A 14710-nucleotide genomic window follows, 5' to 3' on the forward strand; every position below is an offset into this window, starting at 1 on the left:
TGCGGCTCACATTTCTGAACATTGTAACATTACCAGGAAACGCAAAGGTGCCCTTTGTGAGAGCAATCAGCGGTTTCATCCAGAACTAAAAAAAATGACGCCTCATATTATTCCGCATTGTGACAGCTATACTCATAATAATTAACGGCTGTGTGTGGTATCAATTGTTACAAGGATAAAAAATATGACGCCTTTGCTTTATTGAATTTTCGTTCTTACTTTTAGGTGCAGAAGAATGACCGTGCGGTGGTACAATTTACGCACTCACCTGCCTTATTTTCTTTTCTTAACAATCTATTCGCGCGGAAATCCTAAAGACAATTTGCGTCTAGGTCTCTTTATGTTTCTTTTTATTCAACGCAACTCGAAGGCCTCTGCTCCCGTTTAGCAATCACCCGAGGGTCCTTAGCTGATTCTGTAAGTTTCCGTACATATCTTTATTTGGATCCGTCATAAACTTTTGGAGTATGGCTTTATCTTCTATATTCGGTCACTGAAAAAACCTGCCGCTTTCAAACTAACGTGAGGCTTTATATACAAAAAATTATTGTTTAAACAATGCTGTTTATTGTGTTCGTAAATACAGATTGCGCAATTTCTGCAGGTAAAAAGCAATTTGTCTTGCTGTACCCATAAACATTTTCACAAACCCTCTCATACTTGGGGAAAGTTGTAAAGACGTCGCGTTTTTCATGATTTCACCAAAACAAAGCAGTCTTTTTTCAAAGGGAGTATAGATAAAAATGAGCGCGTTCGTGTGGCGTAAAAATGATGGAAGTCAATATTTCTCACAGCTCAAGACAAATATGACGAAATAAGGCAGTTGTTCTCCAAGATGACCCAGGAAACTTCGGCTTTATGGCCCTCAATTTTGGGGGGCTTTATCTTCACCTAACGGCAATATTTCTGGTTGGTTTATTAATTGCACTTTGTTCGTTTTGTACCCGACAATTTCTCCTGAAATTTTCACTAAGTAGATACTACGTAGAGAAGTGAGTAAAATAACGGAAAAGCCAACGTTTTGGAAGAATCAGACCTATTTAACTTGGATATTTCTTGATTCGACACCGCTAATTGGTCAACCATCACCTTAATAGCGCTGGCGTTATTTACATAGCAAAAAATCAGTACCTGAGCAAGCTCAGTAGGTACAGTAGGAGGTTACATGTAGTTCTTTTTGTTACCTCCCTACTTATGTGGTGCGTGTGAACACGTTAATAGCTACGAATACGTGGTTGTCAACCACAATATGTCTTATTTTGAGTATTGTTCTTCTGGCGTGGAACAAAAACTTCCAGCTACAAAAAGTTGCTCTATGTGTTTACTTACGTGTGGGCCAACTCGTGTGCTACTACGCGAATTCCGGCGTACGTGTACGCATAGTCTTCACTGAAACCGACTCTGTATCTGTTGCATACGGATCCAACAAAGGCAAATCCTGTAACATTTGTAAAAAAATAAGTGTCACGATGGATAGATTCGCCAATAAAATGTAAATGTAGTGCATTATTTTCGCAAAAATATAGCAATTAGTTGGAGACTGTCTTCGGTTTATATTTGGGCCCCGTTGATATAACAGCAGCGCAACATTAAAAAGACAGGTTACTTGTTCTGCTTATACCCCTAACGAAATCCCTGTAGGCTACGTTTCTTAGTTATTGCAAAAAAATACCAAAGATTTTTTTTGTTCGTAAAGCAAATATTTTCCGCGGTAGCGACGCACGAAAAAGAGCCACACAGCCGGTCTCCTGTTCACTGGTATAATCTCGAACGACTGTCCAAGCGAGAGGCCACAGCTGGGCCCTTGTCTCCGTGCCATGCAACCCACCTTTTTTAGTATAATCCTAAACAATGCCTTAGCGAATATTGTTTCCCCGATGACATTTCAACACGAGCCTTAGGCTTCTGACATTCCTTAGCACTGCCTTCTACATTGCGTTTATTTCGCCATTCATTGAAACTAAGTTTTAAAATAGAGAACTCGTTTAGGCTGTTTATCAAGAAAGCAAAAAGCTTCAACTTCATAGAAAACAATGTCAATATATTAAGTGAATACTAATCTCATGTGAAATGTCTATTATGCCGGCTGATACCGAAGCTTTACATAAAATCAGTGCGTATGTACGTATTCGAAGTACAAACAAGACGCGGACAAACTGGTCATGATTGAAATACCACCGTGTTAGGCCCAAGTGAACGAAAGTTTATGTCGCGATCAATATACATTGAACATTGCTTTAATCCGATTGGGAGAAAATTTGTACTCAATCATGTGACGAAAAGCCATATCCTCCGTGAACAAATGTACCTAAGGAACCAAAGAAACTTTGCCAAAATTGAAAAACTCAGCAACCATTGATTCGGGCGGGTGCAGAAACATGCAAAAAGCGAACTTTGCGAACAATAAAGTCCCATATCAAATTATAAAAAGAATTCTGGTCACCTTTTGCCAATCAGTGCTATCTTTCCAAAATATATTTTGTGAGCGGTATCAATACCTGCTTTTAAAGACGGGGAAAATCTTACGTGGGACCACGTCATTTTCCCTATCATTGTTAACAACGGCTTAGATCCTGATAACTATAAAGTGAATGGATCTACCACTGCAAGGACGTGGACTTCAGCGTAGACGGCTGCAAGGACATAAAACAGTGTTGAATATCATTTGCTCGCGGGCTTTCTATTAAGGCGACAAGGGTACCGAATATGCACATTACTGTTGTTAGCCAGAATACAATGGTCGAAGAACGGAACGCCCTTCGCAGTGAGGTAATAGACGAGGCAGAAAAACGCAAAAATGGCAATGCCCCCAAATCTTTCTCAAATGAGTTATAAACTTATGCGTGTTTGAAGGCAGGGGAATAGTTTGTTGACAAAACAAACGCAAGAATATCCTTTTCAAACAACTCACTTCCCCCCGAACGTGCCATCGCATATGAGCATATTTATTAGAGCCTGGCAACATACCTCTTTTTACTCTTTCTATTTTTGGTACGATTTGGTGAAATTGAAATTATTGTTGTGATTTGGACTGCGCAGAAAATTGGCAAAATGCGGTTCTGAATGCATACTTGTAAAACGGGGGTGCCGCACGTGAGAATTATATAGGATTAGGTTGATTCAAGTGTTCATTCTTCAGTACGAGGACATTTATTGGTATTGTAAAATGCTGAATTTTATTATCATCATCAGCGTCATCATAATCATCATAGGCCTATCCCCACTACAGGGCAATGGTATTTCCAATATATAGTCAATTACCCCGGTCCCGTACTGCGACAAATTATTCCCTGAAAGCTTCTTCATCTCAACTTTCTGCTGCCCCCTGCCACACTTGCCTTCTCTGATGTATTGACGCATTTATTATAGTAGACAATGATGCTTTTATTCCAGTGCAAATGCTAATGAATGTGGTCCAGTGCACAAGACGATACGTCTGTAGATACCAAGAGTGAGAGAGTTCAAACATGACACTACGAAGGTCCCATTTACTAATACGGGTTGTAAAACAGAACGCGACACAAAACTTTATCATTCATTTTCCTGGTGTTGCGGTAATCGAGATAATGAATCAATCGAATTTTCGCTTGGATTTGTCAATTTACTATTACTACTAGTTAAACGCGTCTAAAGGCGGAACTCAAAAAATGTTTTAAGCAAAACAATGTGCTAGCCATACAGTGGAGTTTTTAGCAATAGTAATGCAGTCCGCGTAATATCACAAGCGTAGCAATTTTTACCGCCTTCAGAATTTTAAAAAGAAGCCACAAATTTCTTAATATTTTAATCTAATATTCAATTTCCTAATCTTAATTTTATTTTTTAATACATATCCCAAGAAATACGTTAGGTGATTGCAGAACTTGCGCCAGTTTTTTCATACGGTATAATGTTTAAAGCAGAATTCCTACAAGAGAGAATGTATTTTGAAATCCTCTCTCTGAACTGGGCCTGGTCCTGAACGCAGTAGTGTGTCGAATTGAATAAGCTGCTCGTTTTTATTTTCATGAACTGGCTATTTTAGAAAGGAAACATGTGACGGCGTCTCTAAAATAAGGAAGTGAACACAGGGGCATCAGGTGTTTTGTAATAAAAAGAGATGGTTTTAAAATGTTTTATATACTTGCCTCTGTAGCTGGCCTCCCATTTACCATTGCTAACTCGGACCATGTCGTAACTGGAAAAAACATACTAATTAGGTGCACTGACACTATAAATGTATTTTTGAAACGTTTTACGTGTTTTTAGTACAAACCGTCGCGCCTAATTGAACGAAACGATTTTCCTATTAAAGGGACAAACCTTTGACAGGCGTTAATGTTTCCCTGCCTCAAAAAGTACCCATCAACATCCCTTGGTCTAAGAGAGCCGCAGAGAGAGGGAATACCTCTAACAGTACCCTTGGCTGTTCCTTCCGAAAGGAGATCTTCAGAGTGGCGAAGGCTTACTTGCGAGCGCCTCATATATAGAATTTTTGGGTCAGTAATGAAACACTATTTGCCTAAACGAAGAAACAAAGTACACGTCTCAAACAAATGATGTTTTGCGCGTGCTTTGCTCGTCGAGTGTTTCGTCTTGCACCTCATCCTTGGCCTATCTAAATGGCTCGGTGTAAACAAGATAGTTCGCATTAGGACATACAATTGTTTACAGTGGAGTGACGATGCAACCGAAGCAAGTTTAGCTTCGGTTTACTCTTACATCTACCGCAGTTACCCGTCCTGCCTTACACAATGCCGTCGAAGGCGTGTTGAACAAAAGTGAGAAAAAATGTCTTCTGCACTCTTTTCCTAAGCAATGCTATCTCGTAAAAGCATGAAAACCGAAACTCTTTTATATTCAGACAAAATACGAAAAAGGGCACTCAAAACTACTTTTCAGGGGCAGTTTTAAGGAGTATTGCTCTTGCATGGCAAAGATACCAGCGTCGACGTCGAAGACGGACGTCATTCGCACACGCGGACTCAGAGTCCCCTAATCCTAATGTGGACAAGTGTCCGACAAGGCTACTGCTATTACCACAAAGTCTCTGGTAAATATGAGCTACCTCTGCGTGACATTTTAACATGTGGGGGGGGGGGGGGGGGAGGGGGCGGGGTGTGAACCATTTCCCGCATATCTGCAACCCTCGCTGCAAACAGTCACAAGGCGAGTATTCTGGAGTCCCTGCAACGCAACTACACGTTCTCTTTCACAGAGCACCTCCCCCCACTCGCTTCTTCCCGTCCCCCTCCTCTCAAAGTAAAGGCGATGGGGATTGCCCAATTGAAACAAATTTTTGTGCGTGCATAGTACTAAAACAACGCGAAGGAAACTGGACGCAGAGAGGAAAATACAACACATGGGCTGACTAAGAGCTCAATGTTTTACTACAAATTGAAAACATATAAGAGCGGGTGGGAACTTCGCAGTCATGACGAGTACACCGCTGAACACAGAACAATCAGATACTAAAGAATTGTTCAGATGGGCCACTTCGCAATCAAGTAAGGATATGGACCGGCAATTAACGCAGTCTTCGAAAGATTTTTTAGAAAAAAGGCTGCATAAATCTTCTTGGTTCACGTGGCTTTGTGTACCATCGAAATAGTAATATAGTTGAGCAGCAGATACCAGCCGCAACTTTTGCATGGGACGATAGATTCGATGTGCCCTGAGAAAATTTCAATGCTTGCGCATGCGGTAATTGACACACACAACGCCCCGTTTGTGCAATGTACATCTATTTGCATTTCAGAGTGCGTGCTTATCCTGGAGAGTCAGCGACACATAAAAAATGAATGACACCCACTTGGGGAACTCCATTTCCAAACGCCGTACCGTGACCATTTTTACGAAACACCTTCAGAGCACTGCTCACATGTTGCTAATAAGTACACGGCTGTTCGAGCAAAAGGTGGTAATATACGTACCTAAATGCCTTCAAAACTAATCCTTCCCATTGCTTGCTCAGGACAGTGTACAAGCTGCTCAAAAAATAATGGTAAGCACTGGAGCCACAAGCGATTCAACCCAAACACCCGACCTTTGAGTGTAAACCTTCTCACCCCCGGAAACTAGTGTGGACTTCGCACAAAAGCTCAACAATTCCAGAAAGTGTGGATAAGAAACCTCTCGCCATGATTATGATACGTAATGTACTGTCCAACGCCGGGGAGAAGAATGCCATGGCGAATAGAGTAAAACACGTCAACAGCATATCATACTCTGCGTCCGCATACTTTCGCGTCATCGGTTGGAATCATGTCATTTATTTAGCCCTCAAGGGCAGTTTTAATACAAGCGAAAACGGGAAAACAAGAAATACAAAAATAGAAAGCATGACACAAAGTATGAAAGAGAATTGCACTGCTGTGACAGCTTAACGCCGATCAAAAGAGAGAGCGTTGGAATACAGTGATTAAATAAACACCAGAAACCAATCAAGCGCTACTAGCGCTTAAGCACATGTCCTAGTGAAAACCAAATATGGCAGAACACACGCAGCATAAAAAAATTGACATATCAGCATGTAGTACAAAATTCAAGAGTTCCCCACTGGTACTGTGCCGCTGATGTGGCCACCCTACCTCGACCACACACCTTCAGCTGTTGGAAAAACATTGTTTTGAACCCTACTTTTTGATGCGATTGCCGAAAATCAGTCCCACTGTTTTTTAACTCAAAGGGAGAGCGCTATTATCTGTTTTGCGAGAGTATCTTGCTCAAATTTGCCTAATGTTTGTTTTTTGTGAACAATGATGAAAAATGCGAAATATGTTTCCGTATATAAAGCTAAAAACGATTGTGCTTCTATGCAACTCGACGCAAGAAGGTCCTCAACTTTTGGGCGGCGGCTGATGAAGGGACATAAAAAGACTGACGTTCTAATACCCGGATGGCAATTACAGATCTTAGGCAGCCCAAGAAATGTGATCGTCTTTAGTAAATGAGCCGATTGTTTCGTCTTAACGGTTAATGTATGCTACTGGTGTTGCTACAGCTTTTATTGTGGCCAAGCGCAAAGCGAAACACTTAGCGGTAATGCATGTCATCAGGTCGATTGGCCAATTAAGGAATCATTACGGTAGCATTGTGTTCACATAAAAAAGTGTTCTAAGAAAGAACCTAAAAACACACGCGTGAAGAGTGTTTAAAATTTTGCCAAGCAAACATAGCCTGCACTCTAGACTTCGTAATTTAGAATTTAGGTAGGGCTTGTTTTAAATTAAGGCCCACGCAGTTCTCGGACGCCTGCTGCTCGTGTACAAAAGACCAACGTTTTTGGAAATCGGCGTCGTGCCGCCCTTCCGGGAGCGCTCTTTGCCGGCTGGTTTTTTTTGTTACTATTCCTACTACGGCTCCTTGAAAAATATGCGACCTCTGTATAGTCAGCCTTGCTGTCAACCCACAGTTTACCTCCAGGGTTTCAGATCGCGCCTTCTTCATCCATACTTCAACTGTGGGGCAATGCCCCTTTGGTTAGAGCCGCACTGATGTTTCGGCGTACTTCCCAAGAGATATCTCCTCTAGTTTCCAGTTCCCGGGATAACGCAATTTCCCAGAGATTTCGTTATGTCTAGACTCAGTAGATCGGCCCGATTGGCATCCTTCTCTTCTAGGGTGGTACCGCTTAACACACATGTGCTCGATGATTAGCTCGCCCACATTATTAGAAAGAAACAGAGCAATCTTTCAAGAATCTGGTGATGTCAGCCAGATGAATGGGTGACAATATTGGTTATAATGATGCAGAGAAGAACATATGATTTTAGCTTTTTAGAAGATTTGATCAATATTTGTGGCTTTTAGATAGACCAATAAAGCTTTTTTAGCACTACAGGCACAATTGAAGGCACCAGCATCTAATACATCCCTCAGCTATAGACCAATGGAGGACGGCCGGCCCAGAGACATTCCGAGACACACTTTGTGCGTACAAGATCGCGAACAGTCACAGATTAAGTGTTTCATATCTTCACGCGCACCACACTGTGGGGACAATGGTAGGGTGAACTGATTGATTTTGCAACAAAAGCATCTCGTGTAGGCGACGTTCAACTGCATACGGCAGAGTACTGCTTCATCATGTTTTGATATTCCAGGCGGCATGTTAAAATTACTATGTAGTTTGATAGAGTAGAGGGGTGCGTAGAGATGGCACGTGTCTGCCCAAATCGACCGCTCCACGCTCTATGCCACACTGGATGCAAGTGCTGAAGCATCTGTCCGAGAATATGGTACCGGTACCTGTGGTACACGTTGGTCGTGCGCTATGGAAGCTGCAACGCCCGGCTTCACATTTCCAATTAATTCGCATTGCGTAGAACACCACTGGAGTATTATTTGATGAGGCGCCTGCAGAGATTGAAGATGCCAAGCATGTACTTCAAGAACAAGCTGATCTTTCGGGAAAGACGCCAAGCATTGCATTGCAGCACGAGAGACCATGAAGATGGCCCCGCATGCGTGCATGCTGCTCAATGATACGAGCCAAGGCCATCCGCAGCGATGCAAGTACGGTAGCCAAAGATGTGCATTTGTGGCTTAGCACGGCACTGAGGGCTGTGGGAGATGAAGGTATCCACACCGCGACGATGGATGATGTGAAGCACACCAATCCTTCAGTGTACAAATGTGTGCGTACTCCGTATGTGTGTAGATATATGTAAGGGCGAAAGATCTTAAAGGGGCCGGCGGAATAATATTTTTGCGTGAAATTCCTAGTACTGTGGTAGCTATTTTTATGGCCAGGGTGATCCAGGGCAGATTCCAAAGAAAAGCTAGCGGCAGGAAGTCACACACTTCAGTGACCGAAGATGGCGCTAAAGGCTAATTTTCAAGGTAGTTTTCAAGGTAGTTTCACGGTAGTCAAGGTAGTTTTAGGACACCAATACACGTCCTCAAGATCTGTCCTTGCATGGACTTCACAGCGCTGATCGTTCCTTCAGAAAGCGTGACCAATGTAACAGGCAGAAGAAGACGTCGACAGAGAGGTGAGCATCAGGTGGAGGGGGAATAGAAAGAAGTTGATGTGAAAGGACGATAACCGGAATGTTGTTTGCCTTAGTGAACTTGACCCAATAAAGGGGAACGTTATATTTGGCGCAGCCGACAATTCCGGACAATGTGGGTCTCGTTCAACCTGACCCAGCGTGAAGATGGTCGTCTGATGGCGAACAACCGGGTTACCAAGAGGAACGGGATGATGCGACCGTGACCCTCCCAGAAAAGGTCAGAACACCCGACTTCATACCTTTGCTTTCCACAAAAGCCAAACTGATGCTAGACGAGTTGGCATCGAAATCAGCATCAAGGTAAACTTCCCGCAGCTGGTTCTCAATCTTCGGTGCTTAAGCCATGTGAATCAGTGGCCACCAAGTGAGAACATACACAGGGACTCAGGCGTATCCGGGAACCCATTTTGCGCTTGCAAGAACAACAACTTCCGCAGAAGAAATTTATGACGTTCATGGAATTGAGTCCTGCTTCATCCCGGTAGAGGCTGGAAGTTAAGCATGATATTTTTATCGTACCTCTTCAAGTCCGTCGGCATGAATTCAGTTCTACAAATATGCGTGCTCTTACAATCACTGGATAACAGACTCTGATCGCATAAATAACCGGTGAGTATACCTTTTGGGGAACGCGAAGTATGAATTGCGGATGGGCGTGAACGCTAACAAACACTAGGCCAACTGGCAAGCCAGCTTCATCCATGCCTTCGACTTGAACCCCGGTGAGCGTTAGAATCAGGCCATCTTCAAACATGAGGAGGTGACATGGGGGGATAATTTGTACGAGAAGCGAACACTCCTGCATTTTGCCGATCCTAATCTCCCCGAGTGGTCCATTGTACCCCTCATTTATCCAGGGTATGACGAAAGCCCTTCAATGTCAGCTTCTTCCAAGGGCTCCTACCAGAGCCGAAGAACTCCCCCATGGGCTGAGGGACGTCTGCATCGACCTTCTGCCAGGAGGCCAGCCACAACAGTACGGCACTGTTCGGAATGCCATATTATCGGTTGGCACTCCTAGTGGTGTTCATCAGCCGAAAGCGCATAAAAGAAGGTGATCGGTCCCACCCAAAGTTCAAGTACATGGCTGTGATGGGACTGCTACGGTACACGATAAGTACATGCGCATCGAAGTCACGTACCAGGGAAGTAAAGTGCTCCTAGTAGGATTACTAATAAACCACACAAAAAACGTATAATTTTTTGCTATCCCATCCTCACATGAAAAAGATTTAGGCTCAAACTTTTTTGGAGGGATGAGGTAGTCATTGACTCTCCCACTGACGCAATATGCGTGAAGACAAAGGCGCCCATCAGACTGGTCACGGATAGCGAGAACGTCTGTTCACAATATCCCGAACGTTTCTGTGTAGGCACTTATCCGCGAGCCGCAGCAGTCATAGAAGTACCGTTTCAGCTGCGGGATGTTATTGCTGTAATAAAAAACCCATACGGCGTGTCCTACGAAAAAAAAAGAAGTGGCTAAAGACTGAACTGCTACATCTGCAGGAGTTGGTATTTTCCGACCTACCGTATCGACATTTGTGACACCTATTACGACAGTTCTCAAGGGCGATGGTACATATAGGCTGTGCACTGACTACAGGCTTGTGAATCACCTGACTGACCTGTTCCCGTAGCCAATGCCAAGAATAGACGTCATCATCAATGAAACCGCGGCTGCTCTTGGCTGATCTGTGCAAAGGTTTATTGACAAGTACCACTTCAAAAGGAATACAATCACTACACTGCATTCATGACACCTTTTTGCACATTGAGTAAAATAATCTCCACTTCGGATGGAAGAGTTCTGAAGCATGGTTACAGAAAATTATGGGCAACATCCTGCAAGATTTGACTGGGCACTTTTGTGGAGTGTACGTCGATGACATAATAATCTATTCCAGGGGCAGAGATCAGCACATGTCACACCTCTCTCAGGTGCAAAATGCTCTTAGCTAAACTGAAGATTAATTTCAAGAGTGAGTTTTTTATAAATTCTGTTCTTTTTCTTGGAAAAGTTTTTGATGCCAAGACGAAAACAAGAAAAGAGGAGTCCGTCCAGCAAATTGTACAGCTACGCAAGCCCTATGACGTCCATTTTCTACACGTCTTCCTAGGACTAACGGGTGACTTCAGGGCATTCATCAAAGATTATGCCACTAAGTCGAAATGCCTCACAGCACTGATGCAGAAAGATGTTCCCTTTGGATGAACCAAAGTATGGGACAGCAGATATCGGGAGCCTACAGAGATAATATCGTCAGATCCAGTGCTTACGCTCTCAAATATCACAAAACCGTTTGAACTGACCACAGATGCATCGCATTCCGGGGCCAGGGTGACGTTGTACCAAAGAGGGGTCACGAAATCACGGAAAGACAGCTCAAAGCCATTGGGTAATATTCCTAAATATTAATTGTTCTATGGCCGAAAAAGAGGCCCTGGCGGTGGTGATGGCGCTACGTTACTTCCAAACGTACTTAGAGGGCCGGCGCTTCACATTGTTCACCATCAAGCCTTGACGTGTACACTGAATTTGCCCCATTCCAAACAGTGGCTGGCCAGGTGGGTCAGTGAGATGCAGCCGTTTACATTTGACACCGCTCATAGAGCAGGTGACAATCTACCGGACGCCGATGCTATGTCACGGCTCCAACATAACGGTGATCATCACATAACGGCCTTATGTTATGATCACCGCGTCAGCGCCCTTATGGGAAGGCACAGAGGCGATGTCGCTGGAGGATGGTCGCTTACAGGTACCGACGACTATTGTACCAAAACTCTTGGCTCTTTAGCATGATGCACCTCATTCTGGCGGGTGTTATGGATTCTGTCGCACATACTGGAAAATTAAGCATAGAGCGCATCGGAACACCATAAAGCAGGACATCTCTACTGCGTACTGCGTACAGATCTATCACCAGTGTCAAATCTGCAAGGCCAGAGGTAGTGCATGGTCATCGTAGAAAATTCCGAAGAACCATTCACAACGATGCATCTTGACTTCGCTGAGCTGAGCAAAGATATTAGCAATGGCTTAGTTCGGCTATGCCAGGATATACCTAGCGTGAGCTAAGGTTCAGCTGGTTGTAGTTAGCTTTCCTGGTTTTCGAGGATTAGATTCATTGTCATGCTTACTGCTGGTTCAATGACACCTGCAAGGTATACGCATCATGTGACACATGTATATTTATCAAGCGGCTCCAGCGCAGCATCACCAATTGCAAAAAGCTAAGTTAGTTCCACAAGCGCACGCCGGTGTTGCCGCTACGCAAGACCCATCCGATCCACACCAGGCCACACCTCGCATGAACATCAAGTGGACTGGGCCGCTACGTGCGGAACGGAAGTCGCCGAAGACGCTGGGCACGAGTTGTGGGCTAGAAACAACGGGAAGCGAGCAACGTTCTTTGCGCTATTTGAAGTCATTGCTCCTCACGCGTGCGGGGCACGGCTCTCCAAGAGCCACGTGAAACTGCTCAGCGTCGGCCTATGTAGCTCAAGCTACAGAAATCGATGTACGAGGTAGTGCGCAAGCGTTCCTACTCGCAATTGATGAGCGCACGCGAATGGTCGCGTGTAAAGCCGGAAAGGAAGATGCAAGAAGCGTCATTTCTCTCTTAAACCGGGACATGTTTAGAGACACCAAACCAATTGTGGCGGACAACGGGCCAGCCTTTCGCATGAAGGAGTTGATGAATTGGGCTCTCCAGCTAAATGTGAAGTTCTGTTTCTCAGCTTCGTACCACCCTGAAACCTACGGGTAAGCTGAGAGAGCTATACGGGGGATCAATTAGTTCATTTCCCTCTACCTAAACTTCAAAGATGGCTGGAAATGCGCACTGAAAGCTGCTGTTGCACATCGCAACCACTCGCACCCAGCAGCTTTAGGGTGCAGTCTATACCTTCCATATCACGGGAAGTCTTATTGGCTGCACAACGATCAGTCCTGGGAATTACCGATTTAATAGTACTCCGTTAAGAAGGAAGCTTCTAGAGGGAAAATGAAAGGTTCCGGATCACAATGATGAAGCATCACGACCGAGTTCACACGGCGAAGGTACCGGGACATGTTGGGGATTATGTGCTTGTCCATAAACGCCTGCAGGATTCATAGGCTTCATTCTCAGCGCACTACATGGTTGTGAAGACTGCTCGCAAACAAGAAATTTTGAAATGCATATGCCACAATGGACCTAATAACGTCGTGGAAGCTGCATCTACGTGCAACGTAGTGCCGTATCAACCCAGGAGGGTTGATGACTTAGGGGACCCCGCTGTAAGAGGATCAGGAAGAGGTCGACCGAGAGGTGAGCAGCCGGTGGAGGAGGAATAGCAACAAGAGGATGTGAAAAGACAATAACTGGACTGTTTGCCTTCTTAGTAAACTTGACCCAATAAAGCGGAACGTTACAACCAATACAGGGATGCTGCATAGCGCTTCGTAGATCCGAAGGAGACAGTAAACCGAGCAACCACCGGTGTCACTGGAGAGCATACGGAATATGCGGGAGATTTATTAGAGCTTCTTTTGGAGATGGCGGACTTGAGGTGACCGGGTGAGCGACCTGTCGAATGTAACCACCAGAAAACTATGGCTTGGAACGAAATGGGATGACATTGTCTCCAACAGTGAACCCGCAGTGCGTGAGGTCCTGCTCCGTAAAAGACACCGCAGCGCCATTGCTTGCTGAGATTTGCAATTATCGTGCTGCCAAGAAAGCTGCAATGGAGTCGAATACTCGCTGCAGTCACGACCGTCTCTCATGCGTATTACGGCCAGAGCTCTATATGCAGATATCATTCGCGTAGAGGAAGATTTCGATCGGTGAGGCAAGCATTTCTCTAGTCCCTAATGGAGATGTTGAAAAGCGTGAGTCTTATCACCCTGCCCTGAGAAACTCCTCGGGTGACGCTGTTTATTGCTTAGTCACCGACCTCTGTTCACATGTGGACTTACCTATTGCAAAGGTAGTCTGATAACCATGCATACATCCGGCCTCCGATACTTGAAGATTTCACAGCCGAGCGGATGGCTTCATGCTCTACACATTTCTCGGCTGATTTTATTGTCTGTGAACCCGGAATTGATGATGTTTTGCCTATAATTAGCTTGTTGGGTTCTGGTTGCAAGTGCGATGACGTTATCGATGCTGCTACGACCCTTGCGCAAACAGGACATCTGTGCCGGGTATACATTTTTCACTGTCCGATCCCAGTCCAAGCGATAAGTACCATCTTCCCCATAAGCTTTCCTATTCAGCACAGGAGTGCTAATTGAAGGCAGGAGTAAGTGACAGTTGAACTTTCCTCCGGCTTGAGAGCTGGCTGAATGCGAGCGTGTTTTATTTTGGCTCAAGACTGCCAGTCTCCACCAAGCGGTAAAAACGTAAGAGGCACCTTTTCCCTTTCGACCTAAATAAGACCGGGTTGCATAAGTGACTCGTCCAGACGTGGGCACGCGGATCTTTTTATCGAGGCCAGTGCAGCCAGCAGTTCTGCCATTGAGAATGGCACGTTCACTGGAGACGACATCCTTGGGGAATCCTCACTCTGGGGCGAAGATAATGGTAGCACAGGTGTCGGAGCCACGGTAATTTTCGTGCAGAAGGCGTTCGGAACGTGTAGATCAGTAGTGTTTGTGCTGGGTGCAGTGGAGTCAAATTGGTGCAGTTGAGTTGGCGCGGCCCGAAGGCTTCGAACCAAAC

General features: G+C 44.6%; 1 protein-coding gene across 1 annotated transcript in view; it reads right to left on the reverse strand.

Annotated features, from left to right (window-relative positions):
- Positions 1–14710, reverse strand: part of LOC144141831 (metalloproteinase-like) — a 96891-nt gene that overhangs the window by 18716 nt on the left and 63465 nt on the right. Inside the window, exons 9-10 of the mRNA XM_077673318.1 lie at positions 4128–4177; positions 1330–1438 (exon numbers count right to left, since the gene is read on the reverse strand). Coding sequence (XP_077529444.1) covers positions 1330–1438; positions 4128–4177 — 159 coding nt within the window. The remainder of the gene's footprint in view (positions 1–1329; positions 1439–4127; positions 4178–14710) is intronic.

The sequence above is a fragment of the Haemaphysalis longicornis genome, unplaced genomic scaffold, assembly GCF_048455015.1.
Source record: "Haemaphysalis longicornis isolate Haplotype H1 unplaced genomic scaffold, Haemaphysalis longicornis Haplotype H1 scaffold_6, whole genome shotgun sequence".
NCBI lineage: Eukaryota > Metazoa > Arthropoda > Arachnida > Ixodida > Ixodidae > Haemaphysalis > Haemaphysalis longicornis.